Below are 18,626 nucleotides of genomic sequence, written 5' to 3' on the forward strand. Positions count from 1 at the left end.
AAATAAACACTGTGATGCATAGATAAACACACGCTAATACTCAGAATGGTCCTGGACAAAATTCTCTGAAATCCCAATGCAGCTTTGGTTCCTGGTGAATGGGGAAATAAGAAATGAAAGAGTTGCGTGTCATACTATGCTTCCTCTTTAAAATTAATTATTTTTTATGTGTTTTTCCCAAAGTGTTCAAGGTTATATTAAAGGAATTGGTCCCAAGACCTGTCAACACTGCTGAAAATGACTAAATGTGTCCAGAAGACTGTCTCATAATGAATGGCATTAAATAGCTGGAGGGTTACGTGGTCACCACACTACCCTATTGGCAGTTGAATATAGACTTGTAGTGTGAGAAAGGCAGCTTGGTCAGGTTAGTGTCCTTTTCACAAGGATGAGTGCATCACAAAATGATTGCCCTCCACTGGAGCTCATGAGGATTCCTACTGACAGTTTAAAGGATCACGAGACTGAACAGCAGCAATTGAATTACACTGTTATTGAAAGCCAAACGCTGTGAATATATTGTGCAATCTGCCTGTCTGTATCCATCTGTCTGCCTCAGCTTCCGTCAGCGGCTGTCTCACTCACTCTCCATTTCTTTCTGTGACACTGTAGATAAATGATGAAGGAATGTAACATATACTGTATGTCTGTAACTGGTTTGTATGTGTGCAACAAATCAAATTCAAATAATAATCAAAAATAATTATATTTCATTGCCCTTCAGAGATTTGGATTTAGACATTGCAGCAACCCACGCATGTGGCAAAGACATGGAACATGCTGGTTTGTGTGCCTGAGCTTGCAGCTGAAGAGAGAGAATAGCAAGTGCAACACGAGCTGAAAGAGTAATGTGCTAAATGCATGTAATTACTGTGTGTTTACACCGTCAATACAGCCGAAGCAGGCTTCAGAAATCAAGCATTTTAACTAGTAATGAGACAAACATATTGCTACAACTTGTTGAACCACTGGCATGTCGTCCCACCAGTTTCAAACCTTCTCTACAGCCTCAGAAACTCCTTTATGATCACAGCAATGGATCATGAACCCAGTAAACAACACTGCCAAATATTTCAGAAACACTTTATTAGGTAAATAATATTTTCTTATATTTTCAAATGGTGCCAAATGAATTGTGTGTTTATTTGTGTATCTGTCTGTGTTAAAGTCCACTAACACATGTCTCATGATATCCCACACAGGCGGAGAGGTAGTGTCTCGTGATTTCCTGATTTCTGTTGGACTTTGACCAAACAGGCGGGTGGGATAACTAATGAAAAACACGCTCAGAGGTGTGTGTGTGTGTGTGTGTGTGTGTGTGTGTGTGTGTGTGTGTGTGTGTGTGTGTGTGTGTGTGTGTGTGTGTGTGTGTGTGTGTGTGTGTGTGTGGTCCTTGGTAACGGACCAAGATCACACTCACCATGAGTGGACCCCTTCTTTATCAGTGTTTGGGTTCAAAGGGAATGAAAAGGAAGAGGCGGGGGGAGCAGGTAAGGCAGGGCAATATGACAAAAATAGACACTGTTTAACTACTGGTTAAAAAATACACATGGAGGTTACTATTTCAGGTCACACTAAAGGGACATTTTAAAAATCTGCAAAGCGTCACATTCTTGAATATTTCTGCATAATGCATGAATTAAATTGCAATGTTTTTGAATCTCTGGTAACAAAATACCGACTCTCAAAAGTGGCAGAACTAGAACATGATAACAGACTGATCAAAATAGAGCAAGGGCTGTATGAGCATTGAAGATCTAGGTCAAGTACACCTTTCCTTTTTTTTTTTTTTTTTTTTGAAGGCTTTAATGTCATTGAGTTTTGTTTTTAGTGGCTGAGGCTAAAAAGAGATACCAAAAGTCACTGACTTGGCTCATTACAACAAAGTTCAGCTATCTCAGTAAGTCAATAATAAACACGTTTTTGAGAACACTTATATTTGCTGATCGTCAGCTCTGTTTGTACAGTATAATAAAGTGTACACTTTGGCAGCACAGTATCAGTCACATTTGATCACTATGTTTTTGAACCAGTGTCCCACAATATAACTTATTGTACAGGAATGAGTCATATTTTCTATGCTCATTATAGGTTTTCAAAATCTTCATTTACATAGTGTAATGCTTCTGTCCGAAATGTTGTGGAGTGGAAGTGTAAAGTAGCATTAAAATAGGAATACCCCAAAATATGTGTTTGTTGAAAATGTAAACTATCATTGTTGTATTTTGCCATTGTGCTAATGTCATTGATGGCAGACTTACGCATTTTCAAAGCCCTCGCTGGCACACGTGCAGGTGTTTGACCTCACCTGAGGAACAACTGTCCTAAAGGCCCTCTCTGCGCCACCCTGACACGGTTGACTAAATAATGCCACCTAGCGGTTTTATTTTTGACATAACTTTGATATAACTGATTTCTCAATGGAGGATGATGGTCATCTCCTTATTGAAAGCAAACCCATACTGAGAGGAAAAAGAATGAAACATTTGAACCACAGAATCTCCAAACAGGCACGATCACAGGTTTTGTTGATATTGTTTGTGCCGTGCGCTGCTTTCCGGCCGCCCCATAACTGCAAATGTAAAATTGTGTCTTTGATCATGGATATCAGAAGGTTAGGAGTAAAAAAATGTTTATGTCTGACGCCTTAGCAGCAAACTTGGCAAAAGGAAATCACATGTATTTCCACGTCTTACAAGCGTACTAGTCGTATTTGCCACTTTGATAAGTGGTATGTGTGTAAAGTTGTGATTATCAAAACATCACTAATGACTTTGAAGGCAGCATTGTGTCACATGACCAACGCACAGCTGAGGGACGCTGAGGAAGGCTTGCCCGTTGCTAGCCTATTAGCCACAATAGCTGTGTCTAGTAATCCTGGCAGAAACAGCTGTTTCTTCCCACCTTTCCGAACAAAATCACCCGAGGGAGATATACTACAAGCCATGGAGGTGCTGCTGCGCATATGGTCGTCTTTTGTATCGCCTGATATCACCAGCTTTTGGTTAGATGTCAATGTCATAGTTTGTAGCTAGGGCTGTCCAGTTAGCTCAGCTAGCCTGTTTGTTGGTTAACGCAGGGCCAAGGCCAAGGCCGAGCGAGAAAAGAGAGGCCGTCGGGTGAGTAAATTCACGATAACGTCTGCTTTTCACCGCGCCTGCCAGTTTTTCGATATACCAGCAGTGCACACCAGCTTGTTTTTCGACCGCTTCACATTGTTTTCGTGTGCAGAGACACGTTTTGCTTTTGTTAGCGGTTGTACAGTAACGACACTGTATCAGTCATGTATCTACAGCTCCACACCGTCAATATTAGCTGTCAAATTTGAACTGTTAATCTTGGAGTAGGAGCACACAGTGTAGATTTACAGTGCTCAGGAGGTAAATCATAATGGCTTTAAACACACGAATCTCATTCCATGCTTATGTGTTGTTATAATGCCTCTTTTTCAAGGAAGTTGTTCATTAATGTATCAATGACAGCATCAGTCTGGGGGCTGGTTGCAGGGGCTCAAACGACGACCTGAACCACCACTGCTCATCAGGTTCACCCTAATCTTAAACTTCAGGGTTTTTTTTTCTTTATTATATTTATTTGCTTGCCAACTCAGTTTATTGAATCTGTATCATCCTTATTTACCACTTAATTACTTCTAGAACAAAGTGGAACAAAGATAAAACGCATTTTTATGGCTCCACCATCACTCCAATTGAAACGTTCCAGGAGTCTCACACATCTCACTGATACAGAACACACCGTTAGCAATAATTCCATCTTGATTTTGATAATGTTTGTAGGTTTCAGGCATAACTTGACCTCACAACATGCCTTTGTTTGTACGGATGGATTCATTTGGTAAATAGATATTTTTGAGGATTTTGTGCCTTGATTTGAGGCTTTTTGAAGGTTGTGTGTCTTGTTCATTTCCAGTAGACAGTTTTTCCAGCCCTTCTTACACCCACAGCAAACCATTACTTTGTTTGCTCCTTTAGGATGTCGCCCCCGCTTGTATCAACAGGACATCACTGAGACTTTGAAAGCACCATATGACAGGCTTGCAAAAATAACATCATGTTGTATTTATCATGTCTTTTCAAGTCACTCTGTTTGTCTCTTGTTCTTCTACTATAGTCCTGGTCACAATCCACCAGGCATTTTGCTCTGTAGGTGAAGACAGTAGGAGAGAAGAAGAGAGGTGTAGGACATCAGGTTTTGGATCAAACCCTCTTCTGAAGTCGCCTCCACCATCATCTTAGTCACTGTCACCCTCAGCTGAGCCATGTCTTCGTCAGGGTGCTGCCACCTCCCCGGCTCCCTTTGTGATTACTCCGGGAATGCAGAATCTGATGCCTCCAAGGATTCGGAGGAGTCTGATTCTACCACACAGGCCCAGTACATTGCCAAGGTTACAGCTAAAGATGGCCGCCCACTCTCCACTGTTGTCAAAGCAGTGAGCTTGCAGAGGTAAGAGAGGGAGGAAGCCACATGGGGCCCAACGAACACACTGTAATTACATTGTTCTTTGGTTAATCATCATATTTCTGTCTTCTCTGATTTGTTCCACAGCGATGTGGGCATGTGTCGGATTTGTCACGAGGGCGCTGGAGGGGAGACGCTGCTCTCACCCTGTGACTGCACTGGTACGCTGGGTAAAGTGCACAAGAGCTGCTTGGAGAAGTGGCTGTCCTCCTCCAACACCAGCTACTGTGAACTCTGTCACACAGAATTCACTATTGAACGACGACCACAACCACTCACACAGGTCAGACTGTTTTTACTGCTCGGTGAAACGCTTTTGTTGTCTTTTTTTTTTTTTATTTCCATACAAAAAGAGGTGGAAGTGAGCAAGTCTAATTTGTCCAAAGCAGGCTATCTTTGCTTTTGGCCTTGTGCTGACATTTGAAGTGTCTGTGAGATTGATTTTAAGCCGTGGAAATTGTGTTTCAACAGGTAGCATCTTCAGGATATGAGGCGGCTTGCTTGTATTGATGAGGTGGTTGCCTGACCTTGTAATAAGAACTCTCGCCTCATAGGACTCGTTTTCAGTAGCAGCCGTGCATTCCTATTAGTTATGCATGGGAATCACACCTTTTTCCCTATTCTCTTGTACTTGGCAGGATTTTGCTGCAATAGCTATTAAAAACTAAGATGCACCAATCAATCAAAGTAACACTGGTTTAGGTGATACTCTGGAAAGCTAATTTTCATTCATTTTGCCCTTGCTCAGTGGCTGAAGGACCCAGGCCCTCGCAGTGAGAAGCGCACACTGCTGTGTGACATGGCCTGCTTCCTTCTCATCACACCCCTGGCAGCCATCTCCGGCTGGCTGTGTCTGAGGGGAGCCCAGGACCACCTGCAGCTGAAGAGCAGACTCGAGGCTGTTGGCCTGATCGCCCTTACCATCGCCCTCTTCACCATCTACATCCTTTGGACACTGGTAACTAATCCATTACTTAAGTTAACCTCCTGTAATTGAGAAAAGCATGATGGTACACATATTCATGTACCTGTGTCACAGGCATACTGTGTAACAATTCTGCATTGAAATGCCTAAGAACAACTAGATTGATGTTATATATTTAATTGAATTCTGTACTTACAGAATCCCAAATATTACCAACAGTGTTCAAACGCAGAGAAATCCATATGGTTTGGTGCATTTCATTTGGTCACCTGTCGGCGGCGTCATATGCCTTTTACACCTTCTAACTACTAACATATTCAGGGAGACACCAGATGAGATGTCAGTGGGGTAGCGGAGTAGCTAGCTTGCCTCTGTTGTTTGCTATTGTTTGTGTGTTGCTCACTCATAATGGAGCACAAATATTCATTTTCATCGGCAATGGTGGTTGTTTAACAATGAAGACAACAACTCCCAACAATCCCACGCTACCTCAGGACATCATCAGATTTCGTCTTTTGTTATTGTTTTGATCCCTAGAGGCAGAAATTACATACTCTGCGTTTAAGGTGCAAGCACAGAGTGAATGCTTTCCTCTCTGGCATCTTGACACCCACAAGTTGTTTTTAATGTCTTGCTGTCCCACATAGATTTGGAAAATAAATCTTAACTGGCACAGGCACAGCACAATAACAACCAAACCCACAAATTTATGTTCTGCTGTTGATTATCGCAGAAATTATATCACTGTTCTGGTACTTCTGGTCCCACTGTGACCTTGAATGCCACTTGAACAAAGTCAAATGATAGAGAGACATGACAGCTTGATAATCTCTGACACAGATCACCCATTTGTTTGGAAGCTGGGCAGATGGTTCATGCATACTTATGCATGCAGAGCTCATTGAGAGAGTAAGAGTAAGCTGGCTTTTACTCTTAAGTAATAATAAGCTGCTTTTCCTTCACTGGATCCTATTCTTTAAAAATAGGATATACTGTGAATCTGAAAACTTCTCCAGAAACCCAATCCTTTAATCTTCAGCAAAAGAATCAGTGGAAATGACAATTAAAGATGAGCCCTTTGTCTCACGGCTTGTTAGTGCCTACTGCTGCCAGCGTATTGTTCCTGTTCTGTGTCCAGACTACTCTGTCTCAAATGCTCTCAGTTGTAATGATGTCTGTCTTTTTCCTCTGTTGTCACCTCCTGTCTTGCCCCCCTCCCGCTCTTCTTCCGTCCAATCTCAGGTGTCATTTCGGTATCACTGTCAGTTGTACTCGGAGTGGAGGCGGACCAATCAGAAAGTGCGCCTGCTCATGCCTGACATGAAAGGGGCGCACACCACCCAACGTTCAGTGCCGACCAAGTCGACCAAGAAAATGACTGACGAGACCATCGTATGAGTGCAGAGTGGTGCCAAGGGGAATATTTAAAATAACACCCACTGAAGCACTCTCTAAAAAAGAAACAACAAAAAAATACAAACAAAAAGCAAAATTAATCATATTAATGAACTTTTGCACTTCCTATGGACCATTCTGGGAGGAGACAGAGCTACTTTACTTTCTCCTTCTCATTTCTTTTATTGAAGCACTTGATGTAAACTACTACGGTATTGGCCGACCACAAGAAGTGGTTTTGGGAAGAACTCATTCCAGAGTCATAGTCGATGTCGAAACACAGAGTTGTCACCGGACAGCCAGGGCTGGGATGTGAATGACATGAACACATGGACAATGGACTAACCAGCTCAGCTGAATGTCCGTGACACAAACTTATGAAATACTAAGACACAAGCTAATGTAGCAGGATATAACTGATTCAGCATGCTACTACAATATAATATGAAAAGTATTCACTACCTATTATTCCCCCATGCCCCTTCACAATGTATTTAGCTGTTTTTTGAACAACGGGCAGCCAGTAGCCCGGCAGGATAATAATCTAAAAACGTGACTGACAAAGTCTATCTGTGAATATTCATTCTTGACAAGTAAGGGGCGACAGTCACAAGGTCTTGTCTATAATCTGAACCCTTTTAAAATTTCCTGGTAAAGCTTTATCATTGCTGCCTGAACAGTGGAAATCAACTCCCTCTCCTGTTTAGACAACAGCTAAGGCATCACATATTTATCACACTTATCACGGGGTCAGTGAGGATCGTAGTAAATGGGACAACACTACCTGCAGCCGTCAAACGGAAGTGCGGTAATGTAAGAAGAAATAGTATTAAAGGTGTGGAAAAGTGTTTACATTCTAATTGGGTGACGTCTCTACTATTGTCATAAAAGTGCATTAGCAAACGGCCCTGCTCCACTTGTAAATGCACCATTCATTAATTGAGCTGCCTAGCAATGACCAGTAGTTACGTCCTACATCACAAGAGATGCAGTCTTAAATAGAAGAGATACCAGTGTTCTGATAGTGAGATTACAGACTTTTGTTCAATATAAAAGCAGAGATGTTATCAGAGCGGGCTGGTACTCGGTGAAGGTGCAGAAGAGAAATGTGTTCTGAGATTTCAATCGATGTATGCAGCATATGCTAAAAAAAAAGTATTTTGTGTTATTGTAGTCTTCCTGCTGCATCCCTTGGAAAGTTGGGTTATTGTGCAATAAAACACGAGGGACTCCTGGACGAAATCAATGTGGAATGTGACTCGTCTGCTGGTTTTAGGTATTTCAGCCACTAATGGTCTTCATGTGGCCTTTGGAAATATTATCTAATGATCAGTCACTGTGGGGGTCATGCCCCGAGGTTTCAGTCTTATTGTGTAAATAGTTTGAATTGTTTTCCCATTTAATATATTTGTGCTGGGAGACCTTTGTGACAGGCACAGTGAACACTATGAATATGACATTTGCTCAAGTGTTAAGTACAATTTCACGTACTTGTACGTGAAGATTTCCTTTTTAATCTGTTTTATACTTCACTTCATTTCAGAGGGAAAGTCTGCTACACTTAATTTACAGCAACAGCTACTTTTCAGATTAAGGTTTTCCATAAAAACATACACGTTTGTAAAATACAATACATTGCTGGGGCCCCTTGTCAGGTTTAATGAGTTGTTACCAGCTCCAACAAAGACTGGATTCCCCTTAAAGCTTCTCAGATGGATTCATTAACTGTTAACTAACACAAATTTGGCTAGCACAACATTTTTTCATCTTTCTTACCTCAGTAACCACCTCACAACTCCCCAGAGTTATCTTGTGACCCTTTGGATCGGCCTGACCCCCAGGTTGGGAACCACTGGACGGACCTGAAGAGCTAAATTATGATACTATAATATATATTATAAAACTAGCTCCATCTTGAGCTGAGGCTACAGTAAAATGCTACAATCCACTGTAGCATAAAAAATACCTAAAAAATATCAGTGTTATAAGGTGGTCTTGGGTTGAGCTTAACCCAAGACCACCCTATAACACTGTTCAGGTACAGTGTGTCATTTTGTGTTGCTAAAATAAAAACAGCACAAGCACCATAATATTGTAAAATTTAATTTCATGGCATTAATATAATGTATGTGAGCAGACAAGCTATCAAAATCAAAACAAAACAAAAAGAATATATTTTACACAAAATGAAATAAGCATCAGCAGCGTCACGACCACTTTTGAGATGATGACTGAACGAGGAGGAGGAAAGCCCAAAAAACAGGACTGCCGGTACGACTGAAACAGGCAGGATTGAAACCCCAGGCCTCCAGCGTGTGGCAATAACCGTCTACCAGGGAGATGTCTACAAGGTCTCAGGCCAAGCTATTCTGCTACACTATCATGGGTAACTGGTAGCTACTTACGCCGTACCACCAGTCCTGTTTTTGCACTGGGATGTAGCAGATTGTACCTGGGTCAGATTATAATTTGAAATCAATTCAAACACTTCTTTTTGGGATCGATCACTTGTGGCATGACAGAACTGACTCCACTGATCTAAAAAGTGCAGATCTAGACAATATTGCACCCCAGGCGGATGGAAGCACACCGACACTGTGGATTTCAATTAATAATCGACCCAGGCGAGGAGGGATAGTGGCCGTGGGTTACAGGTTCTGACAGCACTGCAGTTTGCTCCCCCTCTGGCCGTCCGTGGTGGGTGGCACGCTGATGTCCACCACGTTGTTTCCTGGGGACTCGTCATGGGCAGACCGCTCAGCGATCTGTTTCTGCGAGACGATGCGGTAGATTTCTGTTTTTTGAAAGGGAGGAATAGAAACAGATCAGTCAACAGATGAGCTGGCAAAGGTTATCTTAGAAGACCACCTTTCTAACCACATTATGTGTCTATAGCACTGAAACAACATGGTTGAGGTGAGGTCGCAGCTATCCGTCACCCTCACTTGGCACATTAGAAGGAACATGATTTCACACAACACAAACAACTTCTCTCAGAGAGAGGAAGTTACAGAAGCAAAGTTCAAGAGTTCACGTACCAGAAATTACCATTTTTTTCAGGAGGAGCTAGTTCAAAACTTAAGTTTATGCTCCCAGTCCTTAAATCACACAAAGGTTTAGTGCATGTTAAAGCTTGAAATGTAAAATCTTTACAGACCAGTGTTTAGGATCTAGCAGCATCTAGTGGTGAGATTACATTTTGCAATCATCTCAGTACCCCTTGCCTCACCCTCCCCTTCCAAGCATGTAGGAGAGCCTACAGTGGCCCCTAAAAACATGAAAGACGCTCTATGGAGCCAGTTTGGTTTGTCCACTTTGGACTACTGTAGAGTACTACATGACTGTGTGTGTGGAGGAGTCACTGCTCCCTCTGCAGATATAAAGAGCTCATTCTGAGGTAATGAAAACACAGTGATTCTTATTTTCAGGTGATTATAAACTAATGAAAACATACTTGTGAATATTATATTCCATATATGCCAATAGATCGCCTTAAATTCTACACACCGGACCTTTAAGTAACACCATTTCAGCTTAGAATCACATGCGAATGGTATGTTATTAGACCAAGGTTTGGGAATGATTAAAGTGAAATACTTTCTTTTCTTATTATTCCAGTAGAATATAAACAGTGCAGCTGTGACGTCCCACCTCTGTTCATAAGCGTACCTGTAAGGATATTCTTGAAGGCTTCTTCAACGTTTGTTGAGTCCAAGGCTGAAGTTTCTATGAATGACAGATTGTTCTTCTCTGTGGGATGAGAAAAGAAAACCTACATTTAACAGCAACAGAAGCTTACTATTTATTATAAATACCCAGCGACAAAAGTAAAGTCTAAAATCCCTCCTTGTGCTCTAACATTTGACCTTTCCCGTGTCTGTCTGTAGGCTCCGGTACCTGCGAAGGCCCGGGCCTCGTCTGTGGGCACGGCCCTGAGGTGGCGCAGGTCGCTCTTGTTGCCAACCAGCATGATGACGATGTTGTTGTCGGCGTGGTCCCTCAGCTCCTTCAGCCAGCGCTCCACATTCTCATAGGTCAAGTGTTTGGCTATGTCATACACTAAGAGCGCTCCCACCGCTCCTCTGTAGTATCTGTAGCAGGAGCCAAGATGGCAGGAAACATCAGGGGGTCGAAGGTTTAGTCTTAGAAATCACTGGTTTTCATGACAGGTACATCTCTGTTGCTTGTTCACTGGCTAATCCAGAAGATACAGTAGTTAGTATAGTCTGCACTCTGCTGCTTTACTAAATATGTGTTTTTAAATTGGTCTTAAATTCAATTCCACGCAAGATAGAAAGGTCAAAGTGAAAGTTTGCTTTTGACATCTGCAGCCGCTCTGAATTTACACTGAACATGTTTGACGTTTATCAGATGCACGTATGTATCTAGGACAGTGACAGGGCTGCCTGGGGACCTGTGTCTACCTCTTTAACTAAATGCTGCCTCATTTGAATTACTCCATTTTGCAGGATAATGTGTCAACTGTCACTGAAGCACTTCCCCACACTGAGGGGTTTCAGGTGACAGGCAGGGCTCACAGAGGTGGACTCACGCCGAGGTGATGGCTCTGTAGCGCTCCTGTCCTGCTGTATCCCAGATCTGAGCCTTTATCGTCTTGCCGTCCACCTGAATGCTGCGCGTGGCGAACTCCACCCCGATAGTGCTCTTGCTCTCGAGGTTGAACTCGTTTCGCGTGAATCGAGAGAGCAGGTTGCTCTTCCCTACGCCCGAGTCCCCAATTAACACAACTGTGGAGGGAAGAAAGAGAGAGGAAGATGAGACAGGTGTATTTGTGTGGTACAGTATGTGTGATGGGAGATGGGCTGTATATATTAATAGATCCAAGAAATGTTGATATTGCATAAAGCAGTGCCTCTAAAGGCTGTTTCAGCAGAACCCAGGGGCTTCATGCTCGTGTGTGTGTGTGATTTATGATGGGATATGAAAAACACCTATTACTTTTCTAAAGTACAGTGTATAACAAAATGCAAGGCTCGAGTCAAGACATAGCCTAACTGTTACTCAATAGCTCCAGAGAATCTGCCCTTTTCATTACTGCTCTTAACTGAATGACAACTATCTGAAGTTTTTCGAATGAAACAAAGCTTTTTCTGATCTATTTCAAGTAGTTTCTCAGCAGCGTTTATCAAAAGACGAAAGCATGGCTTTACAATACATTAAAAATAACATGTGACAGCCTGACCAAAAGGCAACCGCAGCAGCAGCAGCAGCAGCAGCAGCATTGTTTAACAGACAAACTATGTGATGGAGTATTTGATAAGTCATGTGTAGCCTGTTGTATTGAACAATATGTAACACAAACTGTGTGTCTGACACTGTCCACTTTTCCTCACTCACAATTAACCCACTGAACAACGATTCTTGTAGTTGAACTGTTCTGCATATCCAGACTGTTTTGGGTGTCATTGTAGAGAACCACTCACACAGAGAAAGAGGGTAAAAAAAAAACAAGAACACATGTCCATTAGCAGCCAACCACCGAAGACCATGAAGAGGTACAGTTATTTCATTTATGCCATCACCCTCCCGTTAGATAACCCAAACAGGAATTAAAGCCCTGAAGTGCCTGAAGGATTATCCACAAAATAAAGAGGTGCTTTAGTTGGTGATGGCCAAATTTAAATAATGGAGCACGGGGGACGGTTTTCAAGAACCATTTCTTCCACTGAGCAGAATCTTCTCAACTGAATAAATGAGGGATTTGCTTTTCACCCTGCGTCTTCAATGAACTTAATATGCTCGGCCTTTCAAGTCATGAGTTTAGCCCAACCAAAACAACCTGAGGGTGGTGACAGTGAGCAAATAAACTGCTGAAATCTACACTTCACCTGCCTAATTCTGCCCTAAAGATTCAAGAGCAAGGAAGAAAAGGAACTGTAGGGATGTGGCACCAACACTGTGAGTATAAATACGAGAATCTGAGGCTGAAAACCTCTAAAAGAACCATAAGTTCAGCACAACTGAGCAGCTGCTGTGTGGCATCCACAGCATAAACTGAAAACTGGATTGATCATGAACAGGCTTCAGTTTTACGCATGTCTCAGCTGTGTTAAATTAGACATCAGAGTAGCTCTCGGACCGGGGATGAGCCGGTGTTTGGACCGGGGCTGAGGAGGCTGCTGTCCACAGCGCAGCAGCAGCAGCAGCAGAGGTGGAGCCCATTTGTTTTCTCTCTCTCTCCCGTCGACAAAAGGAAATAGAGCCGAACTTTGTCCCTGGCGACACCGCGCTGGTCCGGGCTGCAGGAAGCTGATAACAGGGCTCCATCAAAACCTGAATCGACAAGTTTCAGGCCGCCTTGCCCTTCCTGTTTCGGCCGGGTACACAGACGATGGCTCGGGCAGAGAGGGAGGGAGAGAGCCCTCGCCTCCGGCAGATGCCCTATTCATGCCACAGAGGATACTTTGTTACATCTAAATGTCCCTTTGGCTTCCACAGGCCCGGGATGTTAATGTGTCACAGGAGCTGATAGCACGATCAAAGGGAGGCATTCTGGATCCAACTGAGCCCAGAAGATACACATGGACCTGAGTCTGGTACCGCTTCGACCTCAAGCTGATCGGGCCTACTGGTTATCACAATAACGCTAACACACAAAGTTCTGAGCATTTTCAGGGAGAGCTGACTCTTACAATCATCTGAGGATGCAGCGTATCGATCACTGGAGGCTAATAGGCCTTTAATCAACCACATGAGGTGGAATGAGCAGAAAACATCAAATGTCATTCAATAAACGAGGAAACTGTTGACTCAAACGACCAAAACCTGCTCTGAGAGTTGATGAAAGTTTAATAGAAAGGCTGAGCACGGACAGGGTGTTGCATCCTATACCTATAAATATAGCTGCAGGCGTTGTAATGTTACAATGACAGCATTATGTTGTAATATCAGCAAGCGATGATCATCCGGACAGTCCCTGAGAAAAAACACATTATTCCGTTTCCTTAGAAAATCTAGATATATGCTCAGCGACAATGACACGGTACGAGATGTATAGATAAAGCACAGCTTCGTCGGTGAGAGCCTGTGTAAAGGGGGAATGCAGTCATCTTTTTTTTTTTTTTTTTTTTTTTTTTACCTTTGAACAAGAAATCGTATTCATCGTCTCGGTTCCCCATTCTAGACGAGGCCGCTCCAACACTTGTCTCCGGAAGAGGATGTGTGAAAAGTATTGGTATGAATTGTCGCTATATGCCAGAAAAAATATGGGAAAGGTTTGTGCCGAGACTCTGCGCCAGTTTTGGCTGTCAAGGCGAGCTGGCCGCAGAAGGGGAGAGCTCCCAACTCTGCAGAGGGAGGGGAGGAGTCCCTGCGCTTCAAATACCTTCCTCAGGGGGGCGCTCTTTACTGGCATGCCGGCAGACCAGCATCCAGCTAAGGCCCACAGACAGACAGGCCTTAATTCTGAATGAAAGAGTGAGACGGGCAGGCCACAGAGGGTTGTCACATCATTTAACTTTATTATGATGATGAAAATAAAAATGTGATTTGTTATAATGTGATAGCTGCAGTTTTATCAGGCAGTAACAAACCTACTGAATTGTTTTAAAGACCATATTTTGGAGGTATAAGTGGAAAATGTTATGGTGGAGATATTTTGTACGATATGAGGGACTGGCAAATCATGGAGCATTTGTGTTGGAGTTGTGAGGGAAAATACAATGTATGAAACACGATGGCACAAATAAAAAAAAACAAACATAAATATGTTTGCCTGAAATTGTTTATTTAATAGAAAGCTCGATGAAGTGTATAGATTATTGTTATGTTATTGTTATTGTTATTTTTATATTTCTGCCTTTAATTCTTATGTTTATAAACTGCCAACTGTTGGAAAATTTGGATGACAATCAGATTGTTTCCGTACATGAACAAATGCTCCATGTATATTGAATTATATGGCTACATTTCTTCACAAACACGTCAAACTTGTCTTACCAATTGAAATGACAAAAGTTAATATAACAAAGACTTTAGAAAGAAAAGACAAACTAAAACTGACAATAACATATGGCATTTTTCTGATATTGTAACTCAAAGGACTCCCTATGCCAATAATGATGGTGATTTATTGTGATTCAATGGGACATTTTCTGACTTATAACTATGCATTCATATTAAACCCTTTTGGATATAATGTGAATTACAAGAGTTTATGGTGTAAGTGAGAATGCAATCAACTGGCGATAGGATAAATTGTCAAATGCTCGGATTTCCTGATGAAGGTGACAGCCGAACCTGTGCATAATGGCGTAGTGTCATTGTAAACACTGTACATTCTTTTTAGGGTGAAGTTTCCCTTTAAAGTCGTGCTGACAGCTGGTCCCGCCCACAGCCCTGCTAGCTCTGCTCCTATTGGTCAAACGTGAGGTCAGCTGCTGCAGTAAGGTTGCACGTGCTGCTGCGCGCATTTGAAGACCAAGATGGCAGCCTCCGTGTGTCGGTGCTACGAGGTTAGGCACTCATACATGTACTTCATTGCAGCGCTTGAGTTTTGAGCAGAGCATTTGGTGAAGAGAGAAGCTTCTTTATGCTGTGGAGTTTGTCTTTTCGTCTCCAGTGACGTGGAGGCGATTTCATAGGGCGTTTTTCTGTTTTTTACTCGGAGAGAGCGCGAGATGTCCGTTAGTAAAAGGCCTTGTTACATCAGACTCACGGCAGACTCCTCGCTGTTCTTGTTTACATATCAATGTCTAAAACTAACATTTTGTTTTAGGCTTGCAGGTGACAAGATGTCAGTGTGTGGGCGGCTTTTGTAGCCAGGTACTGTGACTAGTTGATCTAAAACACAACGTCTCATCGCATTAATAGTGGTGGTATAGGGTATTCTGTGACCTGACAAGGAATTTCAGCTCTCTTGTTCGGTGTTTTACAGAGAGATACTGTTTTGCGGTCACTGCGTTCTTTCTAAATGTAATGGGAAGACCATTTTAGCAAATACTCGTGAAAACAGCCTGCTAAAAACATTAGCAGTCACAATATATGTGTCGCAGCATTTGGTGTAACAGCGGCTAACAAAGACTAGATCAAATGATGTTTCAGTAAGAACAGATCTGACTGCTTGACCTCCACAGTGAGGGGCTCTGGGTGCTCTGTTGTGTTTCTGATGGCAGTTTTGTGGCATCTCTCGTCTCCTTGGGGAAGAATCGCTGCATGGGCATGCCAGCATGCACAGGGCATGAGGTGTCACTGAATGCTTTGGACTCAGCCCAGTGTAACACTTTTATGTGGTTTTGGACCAACTTGTTAGACATCATGAAGGCACCAAACAAGGGAATATCTTTTGGAAGAATAATGTTCCATCGCTCAAAGTCTTGGAGAGTCTATGCCAGGAGCATGAAGCTTTTCTTGAGGGTTGTGGTGGACCATACCTTACTAACACATTTTGTTGGTTTTTCTTTTAACATGTCAACGATCTGTGTATGCTGTTGAAACATTAGTGATAATTAACCTGGCGAAGGTGTCTAGCATTATTTACAGGTTAAATACAGCCTGGTTTTAGCCAGGACACCTAGATGCAAATGAAAGGCCTGCAAACAACCAAAACAAATGGGAAATGGGGTTACCATCACAACATCATGTCTCCGTTGTGCCTATTGTCATTCTCCTATTTTATATCCTTGCTCACTATTGCGTGAACCCAACCCATTCATATCCCATTAACCACCTTTCACCCATTCTCCACCCACGGCAGTGTTGACAGAGTTGATGTTTGTTGCTGACTGTGACTCTCTCCATCGCAGCTGGTTGGCAGACGTGCCTTGGCCCTCTGCTCGCGGCCTCTGGTCTCCTCAGTGTGGAGAGGAGATGCCTTCCGGTTGCATGGGAGCCCAGCTGCAGCTGTGCAGGTACCCCCATTCACCTTTAAGTGACACATACTCATTGTCAGTTACATCAAGGAAAATCATTGCTTATTTGTGTAACTTCAGAGAGTTCGTTTAAGGGAGGAAGTTGAAAGTTGGCTTTAGTTATCTGACTTTGTTGTCCCATTTTTAGAATTTTGTCTTCTTACTAAGTAGTGCATCGACTGTGGTTTATTCCATCTCTCAATGCTGCAGATAAAGAAGGACCTCCCAGGGGAAATATGTGAATAATCTGGTCACTCTATTTATGCATCTGTCTGTCCAACTAAAGTCCTACTTTCTGTTTGTCTCATTAGATACGATATGCTTCGGGACGTAAAGGTTTCCTGGGAGAGTTTGTGGAAAACCTGCGTCAGGAGTTCAGTAAGGATCAGGAGATGAAAGACAACATAAAGAAGTTCAGAGAAGAGGCCAAGAGGCTTGAGGAGTCTGACGCTCTCCAACAAGCCCGTAGGAAATATGTAAGAGCCTTATTTAGTTTCCAGCTGCTGTGATTTCATATTAAGGCAATGTGTGTTTGCATCATGAAATGATTTATTTGCATTCACAGGGTTTGCTTTACATTATTTTTTATTCCCTTCATCAGAAATCTATAGAGGCTGAGACACTGAAGACTTCAGAGATATTTAAGAAGACCTTTGGCTCCCTGTCAGACACCGTCAAAGAGGTAAAGTATCAGCACTTCCTCTGGTTTACCCATAAAACAGTCATACTTCTGTACTGTTGCCGCAGATTGAACTGCTGAACCTTCATGTCTGAACTAATTGGCTGCTCAGGGTTTCCTGTGTGTCTCAGTTACGTGGTCAAATGTCAAACAAATATGTGGTCTTACATTGAAAATAGAATTAAGCCTTCTTGGTTTCTTGAAACGTGACATAAAGTTACACTTCATTTACTGAATAATTGCATGTGTCTTAATATTTGTGTGTGTGTGTGCATCTGTTGGCGTTCTGGCCCCAGGGTCTTGAGGAGGTGAGCCGCACTGACATTGGGAAGAAGTTGAAGGAAGGTGTGGAGGAGGCAGCCAGGACAGCCATACACTCTGCTGAGTCTGTCTCCAAAGGAGGAGAAAAACTGGGCCGAACCAGCGCGTTCAAGGCCATTTCACAGGTCAGAAGACAATAAATAATATACATACGTTTCCAAGGTTTCACCCTCAAAATGACCGCATCAAATGACAGAGGAGCATCTCGTGACATCATCTTCATCTTTACATTGTTGCTGACAACCAACTACATCAAACCACATACCTGTTCCTGTGTCGACAGTTTGAAGGAAACATGTGTGTGGTTATACCCCAGTTATAATGAAACTGTGTGACATCTCTGCAGGGTGTGGAGACCATGAAGAAGGAGATCGATGTTGGTGATTCTGGCCCTTACAGAGCTCCCTCTCAGCTCAGGAAGAGAAGCGATTTTTCCTCCAAAGGAACGGACAGTGACTCTAGAGTGTTTGAGGCCAACGAGTGAGTAACTGTTGGAGCTGAAACCTGTTTCCCCTCTCGCCCCCTCCTGTGCAGAGATATATCTTCTCTTGGACACTTTATGGTCTCTGTTAATCCATAACTGCACTTGTTGTAAACATCTTTACTGATGAAAGTGATTTTCCTGTGTTTTATCATGCAGAGAGGCGATGGGCGTTGTTCTCCACAAAGATTCAAAGTGGTTCCAGCAGTGGAAGGACTTCAAGGACAATAATGTAGTTTTTAACAGTAAGGGAATCCTCTCGATTTAAGATACTGTGGAATTACGGTTATATAACAGATCACCTGCAGTGTGTAGGTGTGTAATTCCCTTTAGAGGCAGCAGGTGGCACCAGATTCTTTACACTAGTGTTTATCTTGGCAGAGGCTTATGTGCCCTTACTGCTGCACGTTTTATCCTCCGTTATGACCGAAAACATTAATATCTTTTTTCAAACAATCTGTCCTCACCACAGCTATT

General features: G+C 42.7%; 3 protein-coding genes across 5 annotated transcripts in view; 2 read left to right on the forward strand and 1 right to left on the reverse strand.

The window, feature by feature from the left end:
* The first annotated feature begins 2,792 nt into the window (after positions 1-2,792).
* LOC139339310 (E3 ubiquitin-protein ligase MARCHF2-like) lies at positions 2,793-6,896 on the forward strand. 2 transcript variants are annotated; one of them, XM_070974866.1, is made up of 5 exons: positions 2,793-2,951; positions 4,132-4,464; positions 4,567-4,762; positions 5,228-5,437; positions 6,647-6,896. In XM_070974866.1, the coding sequence occupies exons 2-5, from the start codon at positions 4,280-4,282 to the stop codon at positions 6,800-6,802; spliced, it is 747 nt and encodes a 248-aa protein (XP_070830967.1). In that variant the 5' UTR covers positions 2,793-2,951; positions 4,132-4,279; the 3' UTR covers positions 6,803-6,896. The 2 variants fall into 2 exon arrangements, with proteins under 2 accessions (XP_070830967.1, XP_070830966.1); XM_070974865.1 differs by having other exon boundaries at positions 2,807-3,119.
* A 1,990-nt stretch (positions 6,897-8,886) lies between these two features.
* On the reverse strand, positions 8,887-14,114 carry LOC139339378 (ras-related protein Rab-11B-like). Its single transcript, XM_070974969.1, has 5 exons — positions 13,899-14,114; positions 11,352-11,547; positions 10,697-10,890; positions 10,469-10,549; positions 8,887-9,593 (listed from the first exon to the last, which is right to left on the reverse strand). Exons 1-5 carry the CDS (start codon positions 13,936-13,938, stop codon positions 9,448-9,450), a joined length of 657 nt encoding a protein of 218 aa, XP_070831070.1. The 5' UTR covers positions 13,939-14,114; the 3' UTR covers positions 8,887-9,447.
* A 1,124-nt stretch (positions 14,115-15,238) lies between these two features.
* LOC139339377 (mitochondrial import inner membrane translocase subunit TIM44-like) overlaps positions 15,239-18,626 on the forward strand; it is a 103,105-nt gene continuing 99,717 nt past the window's right edge. For both annotated transcript variants that reach the window (XM_070974968.1, XM_070974967.1), the window contains exons 1-7: positions 15,239-15,273; positions 16,564-16,668; positions 16,980-17,144; positions 17,270-17,350; positions 17,644-17,793; positions 18,015-18,148; positions 18,309-18,394. In XM_070974968.1, coding sequence (XP_070831069.1) covers positions 15,244-15,273; positions 16,564-16,668; positions 16,980-17,144; positions 17,270-17,350; positions 17,644-17,793; positions 18,015-18,148; positions 18,309-18,394 — 751 coding nt within the window. In that variant the 5' untranslated portion in view covers positions 15,239-15,243. The remainder of the gene's footprint in view (positions 15,274-16,563; positions 16,669-16,979; positions 17,145-17,269; positions 17,351-17,643; positions 17,794-18,014; positions 18,149-18,308; positions 18,395-18,626) is intronic.

This window comes from Chaetodon trifascialis, chromosome 11 (genome assembly GCF_039877785.1).
Source record: "Chaetodon trifascialis isolate fChaTrf1 chromosome 11, fChaTrf1.hap1, whole genome shotgun sequence".
NCBI classification, from domain to species: domain Eukaryota; kingdom Metazoa; phylum Chordata; class Actinopteri; order Chaetodontiformes; family Chaetodontidae; genus Chaetodon; species Chaetodon trifascialis.

What these genes read in the sequence shown, in the direction of transcription:
- LOC139339378 (XM_070974969.1), bottom strand. Translation starts at nt 13,938, where the DNA reads ATGGGGAACCGAGACGATGAATACGATTTCTTGTTCAAAG. An exon ending in TACAGAGCCATCACCTCGGC is followed by an intron (nt 10,891 to 11,351) that starts GTGAGTCCACCT and finishes CTCCTGCTACAG; the next exon opens with ATACTACAGAGGAGCGGTGG. An exon ending in CTTCAAGAATATCCTTACAG is followed by an intron (nt 9,594 to 10,468) that starts GTACGCTTATGA and finishes TTCAAAAAACAG; the next exon opens with AAATCTACCGCATCGTCTCG.
- LOC139339310 (XM_070974866.1), top strand. Translation starts at nt 4,280, where the DNA reads ATGTCTTCGTCAGGGTGCTGCCACCTCCCCGGCTCCCTTTGTGATTAC. An exon ending in GACCACAACCACTCACACAG is followed by an intron (nt 4,763 to 5,227) that starts GTCAGACTGTTT and finishes GCCCTTGCTCAG; the next exon opens with TGGCTGAAGGACCCAGGCCC. An exon ending in TCTACATCCTTTGGACACTG is followed by an intron (nt 5,438 to 6,646) that starts GTAACTAATCCA and finishes GTCCAATCTCAG; the next exon opens with GTGTCATTTCGGTATCACTG.